This window comes from Varroa destructor, unplaced genomic scaffold (genome assembly GCF_002443255.2).
Source record: "Varroa destructor unplaced genomic scaffold, Vdes_3.0 BEIS01000002.1, whole genome shotgun sequence".
Taxonomy (NCBI): domain Eukaryota; kingdom Metazoa; phylum Arthropoda; class Arachnida; order Mesostigmata; family Varroidae; genus Varroa; species Varroa destructor.
Window position 1 is genome coordinate 41,422,616 of NW_019211455.1, and position 19,246 is coordinate 41,441,861.

The window sequence follows — 19,246 nt, forward strand, 5'->3', positions numbered from 1 at the left end:
TCGGCGTGTGCATCTCCCCGGAACGATACGGGCGATAATAGAAATGGTCGAACGATGGAGCCCGTCGTCATCAAAGCGCATGGGGCATGCAATCGCCGATGGGTGGTCAGCTGTTGATAACTTGAGCAAGCGTAACATTACGCAGTGCGCGGTGCATGCGCGACGTTGACAACGTGGCGGTAGAGTGTACGCGTGAAATGGACGCGCTAAACATCCTGTATACGGGCTGAGAAAAACAAAAGAAAAACGAAAATGTATCGAATGGTAGAGGTGGACACATATTTTATCGAGAAGAACTCTCGACGCGAGATCCTTTGATTGTACTGATTTGATGTGCGAGACTATGGGGGTGGATTTTGGAAATAGCTGTGTGATTTTCGGTTGCACCACGGAATGTCGGTTACTCATGCAATTTGCTAACCAGTCGAAGCAAGTTAGGAGAACGGTAAAGTACTACTCAAGTTGCATAAGCCATTATAGCGGCGAAGGTGATTTAAATAAGTGCAATTACCTAACATAAAATCGCGACGGGACTGGGCCTTCGGAAATTATCGAGATGTACAATTTTAGATTTTTTTGCAATGAAACTAGTTAGGAAGAAAATTGAAAATAATATATATAGTATTTCAGCAATTGTCGTATGCTGAAGGAGCTGGTCATATGCCAACTTTGAACTTCATGATCTTTATAAATAGCTAACAAGACGCACTTTTCTAAAAATAGTCTAGCAAATTAATTATGTACCTGATTTATAATTACAATGCCTAGCATGGTAAGTGACAATAGAAGGATTATTATAAAAAAAAAAGGAAAAGCTAGATTTTTGGAAGTATTACTTTCAGCAGACATTTGCTTGAATTAAAGCAATGCATGCTTCCTCGTTATACTGTTTTGGTCATCTTAGTTTGATTCCCACGTAATTCTCTCATTAGACATATTTCTTTGAATTTTTTATTAAAAAACGAGTATTCTTAGGAACAATGACATTGCATGGCTAGGAGTTTATAGTTCTATTCATCGGCGCTTGATATTAGAGTGTTTGTTCTCACAGTCCACCAATAACAGTAGCCAACGGTGGAGCACGTCTAATATAATGGTAATTAACCTACAGACCCAACAGACGTTTTTTGAAATTTTCTCTATTACATTTCTCTCCGAAAACTCCTAGGGCGCTAAAGAAACCCAGGTTGCAGACAAAAAAACGTCACCTTCTTTCAGAACAAGGGCTGGGTATTCTAAAGATATTTTTACTACATGCACCTAGTAAAGTGTAGCGTTGCCCATGTCGAAATACAGAAGCAAAAAGAAAAACGATATTGGCATATTTTTATTTAGAACCGCCACTAATAACGGAAGGAAGTAAACCAAATGAACAGACACAAGGTAACGCTAGACGTTGGTTCCATCATTACGGTACACGGATTCCATCATTTACTTTACTGTACATAAAGTTTTTGTTAGGCGAACAGCACTTACAAGCGAAATACTGTGGTGATGAGTTTCAAAGGTGTCAAATAGGATCACTTCATCATTTTGTCACCTCACTTTTAACCAACAGCAAATGTCACGCTGTCGAGCTTAAGCCATTATTACATACCTTGTTATTTTTTCTCTTTTAGGATGTATCATTAAAATATTGGTTATTATTATTATTCCTTATATCCATTATTCTTATTTCTTATATCTGTATCTTATACACGTATTCGTATTGTAATTACATCAAAAGTAAGAAATAAATTAATAACGAAGAAATATAATGAATAGTAGAATCAATTGTCTTTAGCCCGGTGCCACACCATCACGTCAAATTGGCGGAGAGCATCAGTTTCCACATCTAGAAAATTGTATTTTTCGATTTTTTTGAATGACTAGAGACGCGCATAAACGTACCCAATATGGCGAAATCTGTAACTGAAAAATTATTTGCAACCAAGTTCTCACGACGGAAAGACGCGTCAGGGAATAATCAGGTCACTTTGCTCTGTTTTTGATTTTCTCTTTCGATCAAAAAGAATGTTGCTTCCGATACTGACTTTATCACACATTAATTGGTAGATATCATAGTTTCTCTTGTTATGCACAATCAAATTGAGGTATACACTAAATATACAATTGTTTTTAAAATAGTTTAATCTGTTGTTCATATTTTAAGATATTTTTAAGACGACCGAACACGAATATGACATGACGCTTTTGCTGGATACTATCCATATTGGTTCCATAAAAAAAAATCTGTTTCTCATGATAAGTCATGTTAATGTAGGTTATCAGTAATTTCGATACGATAAGCTTAGCAACGGCTATCCTAATCTAACAATTTGAAATAGTGTGCAACGAGTGCAAGGCGTAAGTGAAACGTCTGTATGTCGAAACCAGACATGAGATACCTAATATGAAAATCCCAATCTAAAAGTTTTCGGCTGCGAACGCCAGCAGTGGTTTTATTGATCAGAAAATAACCTATTTGCATTTTATTTAATTTTGCATCAGGTACGTTTTGGCGTCCACGACGCAACCGTGGAGAGTTTATCACTGTATCGTACTGTTATAGCTGTGCCTGTTGTAAAAACTGTTGACATGTATTAATTAATAGTTTTATCCAAGTTGACCCAAGGTTCATTCAAAAAAGGGATGATCTTCGTCACGCAACTCGGTCTTTTATGCAGAGTCGAAACATCATACTTTTAAAGCTACTTTGCGGTGTATGGGTTTGAGGGCTGATAAAACTAAGAAGAGATGTTGGATTTAAATGTTTTGTTCACAGTCTCCAGTCCTAGATTGATTACTACAACGCTGGTGAATTCTTAGAGCTCTGTTATTACTTTTTTTTTAATCTATTTTTTAGTTTTCGCTTGCTCATTGTTTGTTCAGTGTCTGCTTATTTATTCTATAAAAGTTATGTTTATCTCGTATTTTACTCCTCTTATCATGTTATTAGAAAAAAAATTTACTTAACCTATTCGTAAATACTCTCTCCATTTGGTCCTATATTATTACGATGATGTACCATCTGCTATCAAAAATAGTTAGTGTTAGTTCCCTATTCTTTTGGTAACGTGCAAGTTAGTAGCTCTAAATTTAAGATAAGACGAATTTGTCTGCGAAAGCAACGCATTATTAATATCGTACTTGACAAAAGATCTACATTTTATTGAGTTCAATACAATTAGCTACTGAAGTAAAAAGTTCTTTATAAAATCAGTGAAGCAAATTTAAATAACAAAATTTCGCTTGTTCTTTGCAACAACAGCACAAGTAAAAAATCATTATAAAAAGAGCTGAAACAACTCCCTGGATTTGCTATGAATAAAAGCACTACTGAAATTATTGTGAATCCATTTATTATTAAAAAACTACTGAACAAGTCAAGTTTTTTGGTGGACACCCACGTTGGCTAGGACGGACCTACGCACCCGATATCTATTTACAAGTCTTCATCTGAGCTATCGGCAACGACCTCATCTTCATCTTGTGTCACTGACACGTCCGTCCTTTGTTGCTGGCCATTTTTTACTTCCATTAAATGATAGTCGTCGTCCTCGTCAATAATGCTCTCTTCGACCATCATGCTGATGTCATTTTCAGCCGACTCAGTCCCCCGGCCCACTGATATGCTCGAAGTCCCGTTCCAAGATTTTTCAGCAGCGCTACTTGAATTGTGACCACCATCAGTATCGGACGCCGTCGTTGAAGCCTCAAGAATTGTCTTTTCGATGATGCTCTCATCAATATCATCTATCTCGAAGGCCTCGTCATAAGCGGCTTCTTCGGCTGCTCTTAGACGCTCCTCCTGCTCGTCAGTTTTATTTTTACTAGATGAAACACCAGGTCTGTTATTGCCTTCAGTCGTGTCCATCGAATCATCTTCATGATCACCAGGTTCAGGCGATGCTCGCTGGATCACGGCCACTGAACGACGTTTGGATTTTTTTCCTGCTGAAGGCAAAAGGCCACTTCTGCAAGCCAAATCATTCGCTCTTTCAAAGCTTACATTACTTTCGTTCGATACGATGTTAGGGCTCTTGAGCGTCAAAGTCTCTTCAGTGTTTGCAACAAGACCAAAATCTTTAATATCATCTTCTGGATTTGAAACTTCAGGGCGCGTTTTGTTTTCTAGAGCAAGATCTTCACTGTCATCCTCTTGATCCGAGACGATTACAAGTCGCCTCGCACGTCCATATGGTACAATGGGACTGCTGTCCTCATCCTCGCTGACGTCGTCACCACGGTCGTTGACGCTCCGTCGCGGTCGAGCGGGTGATTGAGATGGCAAGCGTGAACTTAAGTGGTGACTGTGTTGTTCTTCCGTCCTAATGCGGGTCGCGGGCGACCTTGTAATGCTATGATTGCCAGTACCACTGGTCAGTTTGTTAGGGGTGACATCTTCGATCTTGAACTCGTCGTCATCCGAGTCCTTAATTATTGTTACTTCGCGCTCGCGTATCGTCTCCTACAAATAAAAAAATTGCAAGAGTTAATTTATAAATGGGTTGATGTTTGGATCTCGAAGCAAGAGCAACAAATTGAATGTAGCACTAGCTGTCACTACGCGTCACATCGGAATTCTTGTATAGCGTAAACGTAGGTAGAAAATCTCAACGTTGTTTCGCGAATATTTCTACGAGCGAGTTGCAAAGGCAGAAAGTATTGTAACCTCTACTATGGCGAGTATCATAATTGATGTTAATTTTATGCGGAACTTCTGCAACTTTCTGTCACCATGACGTTGACTGGTAACCGTGACCCCGTTGCTCTACCAATGAATGGCATTGTAGGAAACTCGTTATATCAGCATTAAGGTGAGATTTCGCCCACGTTAGACAACGTTCGATTTACAATCGAATCGGCCACTGCAAGAGTTGGCCATACAATTACAGGGCGCTGTACACGCCTTGAGCAGTGCTTAATGTCGGTATGAGCTAAGCTGATCCACGCCTAATATGAAATTGTAGAGCAGATTACGCTATACGCTTCTAAATAGTACAGCGAATTCGCAAAATACTAAAGAGAAACCAAAACTGACTTTTATGATGTGTATGTCATCATCGTCGTCGTCGTCGTCGTCGTCCACAATGATGAGCTCGCCCGTCCGGCTGCCGTCTTCAATTCTGCAATTTAACGAATTTTATTAATCGTATGCAATCGTCGTACAATACGTATAACGTTCGTTATAGTCGTACAACTGTTACGAACATAATAGATGCAGTGTATTTTTTGTAAAAAGTGTAAGAATACACCCACAATAGCAAACTGAATAGCTAACTGAAATAAAGCATTTTTCTCTTTAAATAAGGAATTCTGTACTAGAACATTAGCATGTTTAAAAATCAACCGATCCACTTAGCTAATAAACAAACTGAGATTTGCTTTTATATTTAATAAATATAAATTTAAGTTTAAATGGGCACATAAAGCAGATCTTTATGTGCCCATTTAAACGGCCTTTATTTGCTTGTAATTCTGGTTTCTAAGAAAGTAAAATACCAAATGTGATCATGCTTATAGATTGACCATTCTTGCTTACTTCAAGTCCTAAGAATTCACACCCACAGGGTGTGTAGTTTGTCCCTGTTTGTATTACATCGCCTAGCTGTTTTAGGCAGCTGTAGGGAAATGTTATATGAGAGACCCATATTACAGCCACGATTTACCACTAGGATAACTAAAACGAATTCCGTATGTTCGTAGTATTTTCCTCCGAAACATCTTTAACCCCTTTAGTGGATCGTTTCAATGTAGCAATATACTGTTTTTGCAGAGCTCATTTTCAACGAACTTCAGAGCAGAAAGCCTGAAAACTTACTTATCATGCACCGTACGATCCCTCGTATGCAAAGTTACCAATAAAGTTTATTACCTGGTTGTAACCTTGTTGTTAATTCATAATCGTTGTTGCAAAGCGGAACATAAGAATCAAGTGTAAAAGCTCATGTAACTCAAAACAGTATTTACTAATTGAATTCCCTGAACTTACCGCTTCGGCACTCCGACTACGGCTTTAACGTTCTACGAAACTAATTAGATCGTTGTTCTCCGAAAATAGCCTATGATCGGCTCATTTAGAACAAATAGATAATCTAGTTACTACAGCGCTGTGTCTCCATCTCCTCACTCATGTAACCTACATTGTACTGTGGAGATGTTTTGGAAACTGCTGGTCTTGGAAGTCATCCTGTGAGAGGTCAATGAAAGTCTCGTTCGTCGTCGTATTGCTGCTTCGATTCAGTGAATTGTAGGAATCACCGCTAAAATTCTCAACTTTCCGTGGTAGCGGTGGCCGGTTGCGCAGGTTTTCAGGATTGATTGTTGATGGCATTGACGCAGCCCTATTACGTGCCGACGCGCTCGCCATGTCAAGGTTGGGTACCACGTGCGGGTTCCGCCGCAGGTCCACAGCAACGACGTCGGCTTCTCTTTCACGAATGACCCGGGCCCGTTCCACCTATACAATAGAAAATGCTTGATTAGATATGAATCATTAATCTCATTAAGTTAAAAAGAAAATCCTTAAAAATTACTTGGATATGTCAAAAGAGAGCAACAAAAAAAAATCTTTTGTGAAAAGATGGTTTTATTGACGGCAAATTGTAATTTTTTGTTATTGTCGCCAAAAACAGACGACCCTTGCGATTGGCATAAGTTGCTTCCTTGCAAGTAAATAGTACAAACGCTAAATGTCAGTACAGGCATCGATATTCGATTGCATCGCTGACATTTCAAATATTTTTTTTTATTTCAAATATTTTAAAACTAAGATTGTCACCTGTTGGCTGATAAATCTTCGCTGATCTTCAGACACCTCCTCTTTCTCCTCTTCGGTGGAAAATAAAAGGTCATGGTGTGACACTCCATAGACCATTTTGCTGGCCATCAGAAAGTCAATGTGGGCCTTAGCTTCGTTTGACAAAAGTTTCTCATGCATCTCGGCTAGCTTTTCTTGAGTTTCTGATCGAAGAGGGTCGTTAAGTATGAAAAGTTCACGCAATTGGCTACGTGTGAAGTACCTGTTAACTCGAACCGAAATACGATGTACACAAACGTTTAATTTCGGTCGTCTTAGTTAGTAAGCAATGATACTGATACCATTCATATTATACGAAGGTATCATTTGTCGATTTTGTGATTGCAGCGGAAAAACACTTTTGCAAAGGCGTATCTCAATGTAGGTGTACGGTGCAGTTAACCTGTGGCCTAGTTACCCCTCGTATGGGTATTTCGGTGCACTCTTTCCGTTTCTGCTGTATTTTTTAAAATCATATGTGATTTCTGTACAGTGTCAGATTACTTTCATCAGACTACAAGGTGCCTTTGTGCGCATACGTAGGGCAAAAGGGGGATTGCACATAAGTATAATATCGATCGTATGCATGGAGACATTAGGTTAAATGAAGCGAAAAAAGAAAGGCTCAACTTAAGCGTAAAAGAATTGAAAATTTCGAAATTCAAGAAACGAAGACCCATCAGACAAGATTAGAAGCAAGATGGAGTCATCCACATTTTGTGATCGCTTGTCTAGAATTAATGAAATATAAAGAGCTCAATATATAACCCAATAAAAGGAGACGTTCACTCACCTCGTAGGATCGGAGTGTTTTCCAGTTGTTTGCTTTATAATGGAATCCTTGAAGATCTGTCTGGAGTATATCTTCTCCTCGATTGTGCCACAGGTGATCAGTCGATATACGAACACGTCCTTTGTTTGCCCAATTCGGAACACTCGATCGACGGCCTGGGCATCTGTAGCCGGATTCCAATTGGGATCATATATAATGACGCGATCGGCATTGGTCAATGTAAGACCAACCCCACCGACCTGTACGAATACAAAGCCCCAAGCAAACATAGAGCAAAAAAAAATGAGCCTTGTTAACTAACGCCCAATGCCCCGAAGGAGCTAAACAGGTAATGATTTATTATAAATTCGCATCAACTTAATTCTGATTTTATAAGGCAATAATTGTATAACTATCATAGAAAATACCACGTGCAGTGGAAAATCGAGATAGAAATGTAAACTCTTGGTGGTTCGTTACAATTTAATCGGCAAAGGTTAGGCATTACCTAAGCGTTTACTTCTTTCTCTCTTGACTGCCATGTGCCGATTAAAAAAAAACGTTAACGTACTTCGATAACGAAAAACGTAACGATTCATAAACATATCTGTAGACGCTTTGCAAAAAAAGGTCCTGTTTAAGGCAACTATGATGTACTGCTGCCATGCCGCCTCATAGTTACGTTAGAGAAAAAGCCAGATAAACACAGCAGATGCTGTCTGAGGCAATACCTAATGGCCCATGTACCGGACGTAAAAATAAAATTTGAGTGAGAATACTGAATATGCGGACCATATTTCCTATAATAATAGAGCTATTGAATTACAATGGACAACTAAATGTCAACAACTAAACCTATAGAAGCTTCATACCTGTGTGGTAAGCAGAAACACATCTTTACCACGTTTTTGGAAATCATTCACAATCTCATTTCTTTCACTGGGCTTGGTAATTGTACCGTCCAAACGAGCTATCGTGAATTTTCGCATTCGCAAAATTCGTTGAATCATGTCAAGAATACGTCTCGATGTGGAGAATATTAGCGTACGATGTCCTGCAAGATACTCAGGGATATATATACATGTACATTCAATAACAAATAAAGACTAAAGCTAATAAAAACAGACTTCGTCATATACGTAATGATTTTACGTTACGGCGTATTTTTTCGCTGTTAACAAGTTAACCTTCGTCCGCACGTCGATACGCGCTTTGAAAATAATTTCGCAGAAAATTTAACGGTTTCGCAGCGGCACTCGATATATAGAGCTTTAGTTATAATGATTAGTTATGTCAATAGTAAAACCCCTACCCTGTTCACGCAAATGCACCGTGAGTTCAAGAGTGAGCCTCATCTTGCCACTTTCGTTCAGTAGGTCTTCATCACTAACATCATCGATTGAGAACGGACAGTGTTTATTGTCTTCGAGGAACTCACGAATCTCATCTTCGCTCATCGTATCGCAAAGGCCTATGGAATATGATGAATATTACCGTAAATGTTATGTTGTGGAATCGTGTATTAACTTACATTTTGCTAATTGTAATTAGCCACTTATTGGTACAGTAAAGTAGACTTTGAATAGAAAATAAATCGAAGCAGAGTTATGACTTCTAAACTAAAGCAATGCACTCACTCAGCAAAACTGTACCAAATGCATAACCATGCAGATGTCCTTTAATATATATAACTAAATTTATATAAGGTCAAAGTATCCGCACAAAGACCACAGCGCTATCCAAGTATTAAAAATCGTTAGATTAATCCATAAAAAATTCCAATCGTTACTTACAATAATAAAAATTTACACAACCATAATTGTTTTTTGTAAGTAAACGTACCGAGCTGTACGCAAGCTTTCTTAGGAAGAAGACGCGGGTGATCGCAAATCTTTTTCAAGATATTCAGTTGCAACAAAGGCGACTTTGAGGACATCAGAATATCCTTAACGCTCTCCGATTGTAGAAAGTCCTGATAGAGCTGCTGTTGAGTCTCAGATAGAAATGTCCATAGAACCAAATCCTCTTTATTTGCCTGAATGAAATATTCGCAATTAAAAAATGCTCAACCGTTAAGTAATCAAACGCTATTAACACATTGCCTAGCGTTAACACGAGTCAAATTTTTACTCATTTTTTGGCTAGTGGCATTCAATTTAACCCCGTATGAAGTATATTACTAGTCTAAATTTAATAACTGGAAAAAGCTGTAGGAATCATTTGGTAACTATGCTTACCTGAACTTTCATCCCCTGACCTGACCGAAACACCTCTGCTTTAGTACGACGCAAAAAGAATGGTTGAATCATTCTCTTTAATTGTATAGCCAACTGAACACCCATCTCGCGTTCACCTGCTTTTGCGTCCTTCTCGCGGCCCCTAAACGGAAAAAAATATTATATTTCAATTGACCAAAATATAAATGTTCATCTTTCGTTAGCTCGAAACTTTCCTTCAACAAGTCGACTTTGAATAGGCTTGATACACATTAGCGGCTTTCAACGTACCTATTAATAGGTCCCTCGAAGTCTTGCTTGAATCCGGCAAGGTTTCCAAATAGCATCCCTTGATGCGTGAAATGGAACAGGCTCCAGAGTTCACGGAGATTATTTTGAACAGCTGTTCCCGTAAGAACCTAGTTGGGTAAGGGAAGTACAAGCGACAAAAATGTTTGAAGTTCATCAAATGCCAGCATTTTTAAAAAGGAAAAGCTAGAATTAAGAATTTGAAGAAGCATGTAACCAGAATGTTTCCAAAGTATGTTTATTGATTTATTGAATATGGATTTAAGCGTTTCAGAAATTACGTTAGAATTCTAATATATTAGGCTTGCGTCGACTCCAGTATTAACTTCGCACTAATTGGAAAAATTATTACTTTATTATCATTTAGTTTTAGATTAAATACGAGCATTGGTATTTCAGTGTTAAAGTTAATCAATGCAAACGTTCTTGTTATTTTTGACTTACTAATCGATGTTTAGCCAATAGGCCAAATACGGCCTTCTGTGTCTTTGTAGGATTTTTAATGCGGTGACCCTCATCGAGAATAATGTAGTCCCAGACAAAATTTCGACCGTTCTTTTGGCACAGCTCCTCATGACGAGTTGTTACCATTCCATAGGTTGTCAATATTACGCCACCGCGATTCATCACCTGGTTCGCACATTGCGTAAATCGCATTGTTAACAGCCGTATATTCAGTTTCGTGGCCAAAATCGTGTGCTAACTAAATAAGCCTCGTTGACGACGAATACGCGCAGCACATGCGTTAGGAGCAAGATACTACAACTATTATACAAGGAGAAATTTCCGAAGTCATTAGAAAATACCTATAAGCAAATACTATTTAAGAATTATACGCTATAATACTCAATAAGATAAAAGTGTGTCAAATGTTTGTAGCTGATGACGTACCTTCCGAAGGACGACTTCTTTCTCCTTGTTGGTGCCAGCATGATGGTCGAACACTTTTATGCCGGGTGCCCATTTTTCGAATTCTGTCATCCAGTTACCAATGAGCGAGACTGGCATGACCAATAACACTGACGATATCTTTTCCATGTCGTACAGACCTTTTATAAATACGGGACGAAATAGGTTCAGTCGCATTGAGATTCGGCTTCAAACGAACGAAATACGCTCTCTTAGAAAGAAAATTTGCTGAACTAACTTTAGTTGACTGCACGCCTGCGTTTAGGCAATAATACGGCTGATATCAAATGTTAGTCGGACAAAATTGGCTCATAACATTTTACTATTCTACCTCTAAACCTTAAATTATATATAGGTGCACAAAGGTTATTTCGTCAGGTCCCCGAAATACGACCAAACGATTTGTAGAATTGTTTATGTGCTCATAATTTTTTTTTCAACATATTGATAACAATTTTTTTTTATCTGACTTAAATAACGCCACCAAGCTATAGCTTCTGGGGCTAATTTGTCTGTTCTAGCCCACAACACACTTCCGTACTGGTATACCTGTTGTACTCTAGTTTTACTTAAACCGTAATTATAATAATCGTAATTATAGTTGCTTTTACAACCGCCAATTGTATTCTAACTAAAAACCCTCTTGGTACGAAACTTACCCGCTAAAAATGATATGACCTGTACGGTCTTACCCAGGCCCATATCATCACCGAGTACGCCACCTCTTTTCCGTTTGAACAAGGAATACATCCACTTCAAACCTTCGCGTTGATATTCAAACAATTTCGAATATATTTTATTGTGGAGATAGTAATCAGGGCACAGCTCCACCATCTAAATTACCATAATAAATCAAAATCGCATCAAACGATAGTTAATCATGGGTAATTTATCCTGCAGCAATAACTATCATTCTTTTTTCAATAAATTTTAGATTAGCTTTTAGTGTGAAAAAGAGCATACGGATGCCCCGGTGGAATTCTGTACGACTGCTGTAAGGTTGCACTAGGCAGTGGAACGCATAAATAGATTTCTCGTCTGACATTGGTAGATATCCTATTTTGCCTTCTTACAGAATAACAGGCTTGAATTGAATACTCAACATAAGTTGCAAGAAAAACCCGTATTTGGCTCTTAGAGATAGGTGGCACTCTTAGTACTACCCGGGTAATAGGGTTGGTTTGGTAAACTCATGGTAGTCAAAATAGATGACCTCGTGAGGTTCAGATAAAGTTTAATTCGATAGAAAGTTCTTATGAACAATAGTTTTAGTATAAGTCGAATATCTCCGTTCATACTATACAGAAACCGATAATAATATTTGTGTCTTGTTACTTTAGAATAATTTTTTAGTCAAATAGAGACCACTTTAATGTGTTCAAAAAAATTCTACGAACATAACGTAAATACTACTTATGAATCATAAGGCGACGCGGCGGTGTAATCAGGATAGCCCCTGGGCAAAATTCTCGGTGAAATAGGGGCTTAGAGGACATTGCTGCATCAGTACGGATGTCGAGGTCATGTGAGTTTTCTACACATAAAATAATAGCTAAAAGAACAGGCTGACGTATTCGATGATAACGACATGGGTGATCATATGAAGTATGCATGTTTTACATAGCGCAGATAAGATTCGAACCGGAAGTTGGATGTTTTCAAATCTCTAAGTCCGTTTAGGTGCCAGTGAACAGTACTTATTTATTGAAATACATAATTTTCATGCTGAGCCCATTAATTTACTCTGAAGAGGTTAAAGAAAAACAATATTTTGATTAAACTTTCAAAAAATCGTATATCTCAGTATCAGAATAGCATAAAAAAGCATTTGTCAAAGCAATTCTATTACTTCGGTGCTATTTAGGGACACGACCGTTCTACAAAAAAATAATCAGTTACTTAAGAGTGTTCGCGTTTTTCTTGTTAAATATAGTGTATAATAGTACAAATAACACCAAACTTATTTAACTGGAATGAACTGTATGCACATGACGCATGGCGATTTCGATCAAAAAATCTTCATACATGACACCCAAAGACTCTACATATATACCATATAAAAATGATAACACAAACTAAAGGTGGTAAAACATACCATTTTCAAATACTCTGATTAGCTGTCTCCGGATGAGAACATTTGTACATTCGATTTTGACGATCCCATCTTATTAGTAACCGACATAATAAATACCTCTGAGTTTTCCTGCTGTTGCGCATCGGAGTCGTCTTCCTCGCATGTCTGTTCGTCTAAAGCTTCGCGTAACGTTTCAACCTTTTGGCGTATCCGAACATCGGATGGGTTTAATCTGTACGAGAAGTTCAAAGCACGATCCAAATAAACTTAGCTCCTAATGTAAGTAATATTCAAGCAGATATATCAATGTTTCGTGTTTTACGTTCAGAAAGATATGCCAGTAGTTGAATAAAAGGATCGCAATGTGAAGCGCTTTAATAGTAATACAACTTTAAAATGTTTAAACGTTCAGGCTGAAATTACGTTGCCATTAGAAACTGAGCAGCAAATTATATTGATTTTAATTCTTCGACGAAGATGACTTACCAATGTCTAGTTACTTTTTTAATAATGAAATATTTTGCTTCTTGTAACGATATCGTATATGATAAATATTAAGAAGGCGTCCCATATGAAGCATCTTGACCACTACTTGACAGCGAAATCAGGTTTAGAATAATCACCAGTTGAATGAGCGAGGGTATTTAAAAAAATTAATGCAACTAACGAAAAGAAATAAATTTAACCCAACAACTAAATGCGTGAACGATGTTACGAAACATATCAAGGGTTTTCTGCTTCTTCAGTTTATGCTTGCAGGAAGTAAAAGAACAGTTTATATTATACGTTAATCAACTGAACGAATAGTTGCCAAGCGCCAACCGAACTGAGTTAGAACAAAATCCATTACAAGACGCCATTACTCGATTTCACAGTACTTGTTCACCGTAAAACAATTTTTCTAGGCGGATATTTTTGTGTGTGCGTAAACAGGCTCACTCTACGGGGAGATGTGCCTTTATATATGTCTGTAAATGTCCCGGCGCGATTAGCTGAACGGTGACACAGCGAAATGCACACTTCGGATATATCATGGTGCAAACCTTATCCCACTGCTGTAGCTTCTGTAAGTTTTTGGATCTTTGCTGACAGTCGGTCCGATGTGCCTCATAGGCTCCTGCTCTAACGACTCTTACGTACGAAAACACTATTATGGAAACCGAGAGGTGCGTACGCTCGGCTTCTGGCTGTAGTTCTTAGCTACGGCAATACATGTGTACCCTGTCAACGGTTAAAGTACGACATCTAAAGCATTTGTAACTACTATATTTTCATTTATAACTGCACAGACTTCCGGGAGATGCATTTATCATGAGCATAAGCCAATAGAGTGATCTTAAAGCCAATGACGCTACAGTACGAAATTCTGATTAGTAGATATAGGTACAGATTGTAGGAACGCGCATTAGAGACTGTACATAAATCCTTCTCACTTTGTAACTCTTTCTACAAATGTCACAACTTTTTTACATAGAAGTATTAACGAATATTCAATTATATCTAAACAACCTGCCCAGCTCCCAGGATACCTTAACGCTTCTTCAAACATCTGGTAGCATTTTTCGAGTTCCCCAGCCTCCAGTAGCTTCCGACCCTTCCTTTTCAGCTCCGTGTAGTCCATGGTCACAACTGGTAATTGGTCCAAAAACCGTTTAATGCTCGCGCACTCTTTGTGCTAAACTCAATCTAACCCACAACGGTCCTTTGTTAATAATAATTTAACACTAAAGAAAACATGGAGCGTTATACGACACAGTTATGCTAAAAAGTTGTATAGTTTTGATTTGATTTAGCATTTTTTGAGCAACAAATGGAAGTTAACTTGGTCCACACTGAACATCGACTGGCGCCACACGAATTTCGGAACGGATGGCTATTTAACACGGCCCCATAAACACAACGCCAAGCTTTCATTCTGCACAGATAAGAACTCTTTCGAAGAACTGCTCAGGAGCTTCTGCGCGGCATTTTTGAATCTTTCACAAAAAAAAGTCGAAATATTTAAAGGCAAAACATATCGGTTTTCTGCATTTTTCCTAAAAGATACATGTTTATTTAATAATTTTTGAATACTAGACAATAAAAAAGAAGCTTGCAGCACGTCGTACGTCGAGATATGGCACAAGAGCGAACATAAAACAAAGTTAGTTCAGTTTTTGATGCTCTTAGTGCAAGTTGCTTAAGAAGTTATGCAAATCAATTGGAGATTAATCAAAGTTTGACTCTTTTAAAGGTAATTCTTTGCGAAATTCAAGTGCGCTTTTCGCTCTTTGAATATTATACGTTTACTTTAGAACAAAACAGGATCGACACTAAAGCCGAGAAATATATTTCGGCGAACGTCACATACTAAATAACATAACACTTATTAAATGAAGCTTGACCTGGTATAAAATCCATTTTCTTTTTCACTGTCAATTTCACTGTCAAACTGTCAATGATGTTTACGACATTTTTGAAAACTTTACTGTTTGACTATACATTCATAGAACAAAAATTGCAATTAACAAAAGTGTCAAACTTTGCTTACTTTTCCATACGGTTTGCGGTGGCACCTTTTTAAATGTCCTGTACTTATATATCTAAAATACTGCGTATGATCAATGTACCTCTTTTCGCGGTTGTTTCGTAAATGTAATGCGATGTTTTAAATAATTCGAATAATAAGAATGCAACACTGCCATATGCAAAGAACTCTTTTTCTTGCAAATTCAATCTGACCACTACAGGCTATTATATTGTTAGCTTGAGCTTTTTAACTTTTCGCCATCAGGTATCGATCAATCGCCGCCATGATGTTCTTTTTTGTCTAGCTCTCTCCATAACGGCTGATATTTTAGCATAGCCAGCAATGCTGCTTTCGTTCCGGATACTCTCCTTTTCGGATGCATCGCATGGGAAGTCGCGCCTCGAAGACTCCTTTCATTCAAAAGCGCCCTTCGTGTGCTTCGGCGATATGTTGCTTGGTTAAATGACAGCACACCTGATACCTGCTGCCGTAATATTATTAGCCATTTTCTCCAAAATTTTGCTGGTACGCCCATAGCGGCCCCGACATTTCTACTTGCATAATGATAATATACGTGACGATATATCGCACAAGTGTGGCCAGCTTCTTCGTTTTCCAAACAGCTGCTTTTTCATCTAAGCCACGATGTTGGTTTTGACCTTAAATAAAGCCTAAAAACTAGACGTTTTTGCACGTTTTCACTATATCCTCCAGACCAAGCGCCACTGGATATGCTATAAAGTGGGTTAAAACTTGCAGCGAAGTTTTCAATAACGATCCGCTAAGCTATAACATTCGCAGCATATATTGATAACTTGTAAAAATAATCGATCGACTTCTTTTGCAGGCCACTCTTTAAGCTTTACCTGGTTTTTGTACCATTTTTCAATTGAACTAGATATTAACAGAAGTCTGAAAGAGCAAAACGCCTCTCACGCTAACGAAAACGCAAGAAAAACAGCCACTTCAGGTGGCTTTAATTTAGGAATAAAATGAACGATGTCACCGATTTGTCGTGTGAAGCATATAGAAATAAAAAAATAATCTTGATTCTGAAGCCCCGAATTGATTAGGGTTTTGGTCTAAGCGAACGTGTATGTTTGTGTTCGACTTTATAGAGGCTATTCTAAGCAAAAGCATAGAGCTTCAGTTAGTATATAGACGATTCTCGTCGTATAGGAACCGTGTGCATTGTGTTGTGATCAGAACAGCATCAAGGTGCGTTTTACAAAAAATAACTTAAAAAAATCGGCATTACACGTTTGTCATTTGCCCAATTTTTTGACTTTCTAGTACTACGAAATTCTTTCGGAAGCATTTTTTTAAATTAGTTTTCGTAACACTGAGTTGGTATGGAAAAAATACGGCATCGGCATTCTTATTTACATTTATTTATAAAACTGTGCGTGCATTTTGAAGTGACGCGTAAGTCGGCTTACGTTGACGGCTTGAAAACGTTTTCTCCGAGGTGTACTAATAACAGGTCACTATCTATCATAATCGTGGTTAAACTGTCGGTTCATGGAAAATCAGCCACTCGTTTAGGAGAAATCGGGCCAGTCTCTAGGACAGCCAATCAAGTTCATTCAAAGAAGATCGCTATCTGATAACGACATGAAATAGTATGTTTTTAAAGGTTGGTAGATATATCGGGTGACGCTTCGGGCACGTTATTGTGACACTGCATGCGCGAACTTGTTCCACGTGTCAGTCTATTTGTCTGTCAGTGAATTCAGCCGATTTTAGGTACCGACGTCGTCGGAATTATCTTCCTTTGCACAAAGCATTTTGAACGAAATTCCAAGTTCCACTCTAGTTACAGATCGTTTTCAACTTCAGTTTCGAAAGGATTTTCGATACGTCACATCCACAAAATCATTAGAAAATTATAGGTAAGAATCTTATAACAAACTGGAGATTGGCCAATAAAAGCCTATTATTTCTGGAAAGATTATCGCTGTTAGACTGAAACTACGATCCGCTTTCCCACATCTATATTAGGTATGATAAGCCCAATGAACAATTAGTGTGATGACCAGAGTTAAACGGTTATAGAGAATATATTCCTCTGCGTCGGACTTCGCTTTATACCAGCACATTTCAAATTACACGTCCCGTATTCCATCAGATAGCTGGGTCCCAGCACGAAACGAAGCGTGTCTACGCCCGGATTCGAACCTAGACCACAACGTATTTTTAGCTTAGCGGAAAAATACGTTACGCACTAAGCTAATACCTAAACTCATATATCTTTCCCAACTTAATTAATTTTTTTCAGATCATTTGGTAACTGTCCTTGATGCATTTTCAACAAGGTTTCAAGGGGCATCCGCGTCAATTGTTCGTGGGTTGCTGAATTCAACCAAGCTGCAAATCTTTTTTTGGGTAAATATTTTCAGGACAGTAAAAATCAGTAGATGAATGATTAGTAGATTATTTAATTACTAAAAAATATTAATGATTTATATATTATTTACTTTTTTAGCAGGTACATTATTTATTAATAATAATTCATTCACTTGGTCATGTATGAGCAAGCTATCTCTTAGCAATATAAGGTAAATAGCATAGCCAATTTCTCCTGCGTCAAACGGGATGTACCCAGAAATAACTTGAAAAAGTCAAAATTCTAAAGAGATACATTACCTAAGTTAGCCATTGTCGCTGTTTGGCTTGACAACGTGGCTTGGCACGAATATAAAATAACTTAGGGCAACTTTCTGTGAATCGCCAGCAAAAAACTTCACTTAGTTCATTACATGCATTTTACCCGTGAGAGACAAAGGTGATAGCCCTTCGTTTATTTCGTGCAGCAGAACGGTAATAGGCCCGCTAGTGACTATATCATTCCCCAGACCTTAGCCCTTTCTCTACCAGTTCCTTTTGAACTTGTGCCGTTTTCGCTATCTATACATCATATGCTTAAGATGACAAGTTGCAACAATACAAGCGTATAGCATTGCCGCTGGGTATTACTTCGGATGACTGGCTGTTAGCATTAAACAAAGTATATGCATGTACAATAAATTTCTGTCAAATCCATGAAACGCAACGGCTATATTCACTACCGTACAACGAAGTACTACATAACTATACAGTGTTACGTAAAATTACATTACATTGGCTAACAAAAGCGATACGTAGCTAGATGTAAATAAAGATATCATACTTTTCTAGTTAGCAAAAACTATACGACGTCCTGGAAACTCTTGACTATTTGGCTTCACTCGATCGTTTTAACTTGGACGCGCCACGGAAAACCTGATTCGGCCCTTGAAGATTCGCTCGGCAATATTTAATACGCGCAGCGAATAAGAAAACATCGAGGTACGATGGTCTGTTGCCATAATAGCGAACCACTACAAGAATATTTATTTCCAGTTAAGTAGACGATAGATCGCGTATGAAGTCATTACTAATGATAATCTTTCATGAATCATGAATTTCTTCTAGTTGCCCCTCAACAAGATAACAGATACAGTACGTTTGCTTTTGACCTATAATAGACTCTACTCGGTCTATTCTAAGCTTTGTCGACATGACTACATATTTTAGCAATCAATATAATAAATATATAAACACCTAAATAAGTTCCTAACAGGAAATGCAAGTGGGTAACTGTAACCTAATAGAGGAATAATCGTCCTATGGGAGGCAAAGCAAGGGAAAGCTATTG

General features: G+C 38.0%; 1 protein-coding gene and 1 long non-coding RNA gene across 3 annotated transcripts; one reads left to right on the plus strand and one right to left on the minus strand.

Annotated features, from left to right (window-relative positions):
• The first annotated feature begins 79 nt into the window (after nt 1–79).
• LOC147757814 (uncharacterized) lies at nt 80–18,870 on the plus strand. The gene is made up of 3 exons (XR_015322582.1): nt 80–445; nt 17,849–17,955; nt 18,748–18,870. It is a non-coding gene; the product is annotated as an uncharacterized LOC147757814 (long non-coding RNA).
• Nucleotides 3,325–14,968, minus strand: LOC111243998 (DNA excision repair protein ERCC-6-like). Of its 2 annotated transcripts, XM_022790493.2 has the most exons (15): nt 14,591–14,968; nt 13,179–13,293; nt 11,647–11,821; nt 10,970–11,127; nt 10,523–10,708; nt 10,061–10,188; nt 9,791–9,932; nt 9,396–9,588; nt 8,866–9,024; nt 8,426–8,607; nt 7,575–7,813; nt 6,764–7,004; nt 6,126–6,442; nt 5,024–5,108; nt 3,325–4,450 (listed from the first exon to the last, which is right to left on the minus strand). In XM_022790493.2, the coding sequence occupies exons 1-15, from the start codon at nt 14,680–14,682 to the stop codon at nt 3,425–3,427; spliced, it is 3,438 nt and encodes a 1,145-aa protein (XP_022646228.1). In that variant the 5' UTR covers nt 14,683–14,968; the 3' UTR covers nt 3,325–3,424. The 2 variants fall into 2 exon arrangements, with proteins under 2 accessions (XP_022646228.1, XP_086838261.1); XM_086982135.1 differs by lacking the exon at nt 11,647–11,821 and having other exon boundaries at nt 14,591–14,967.
• Nucleotides 18,871–19,246: the final 376 nt, after the last annotated feature.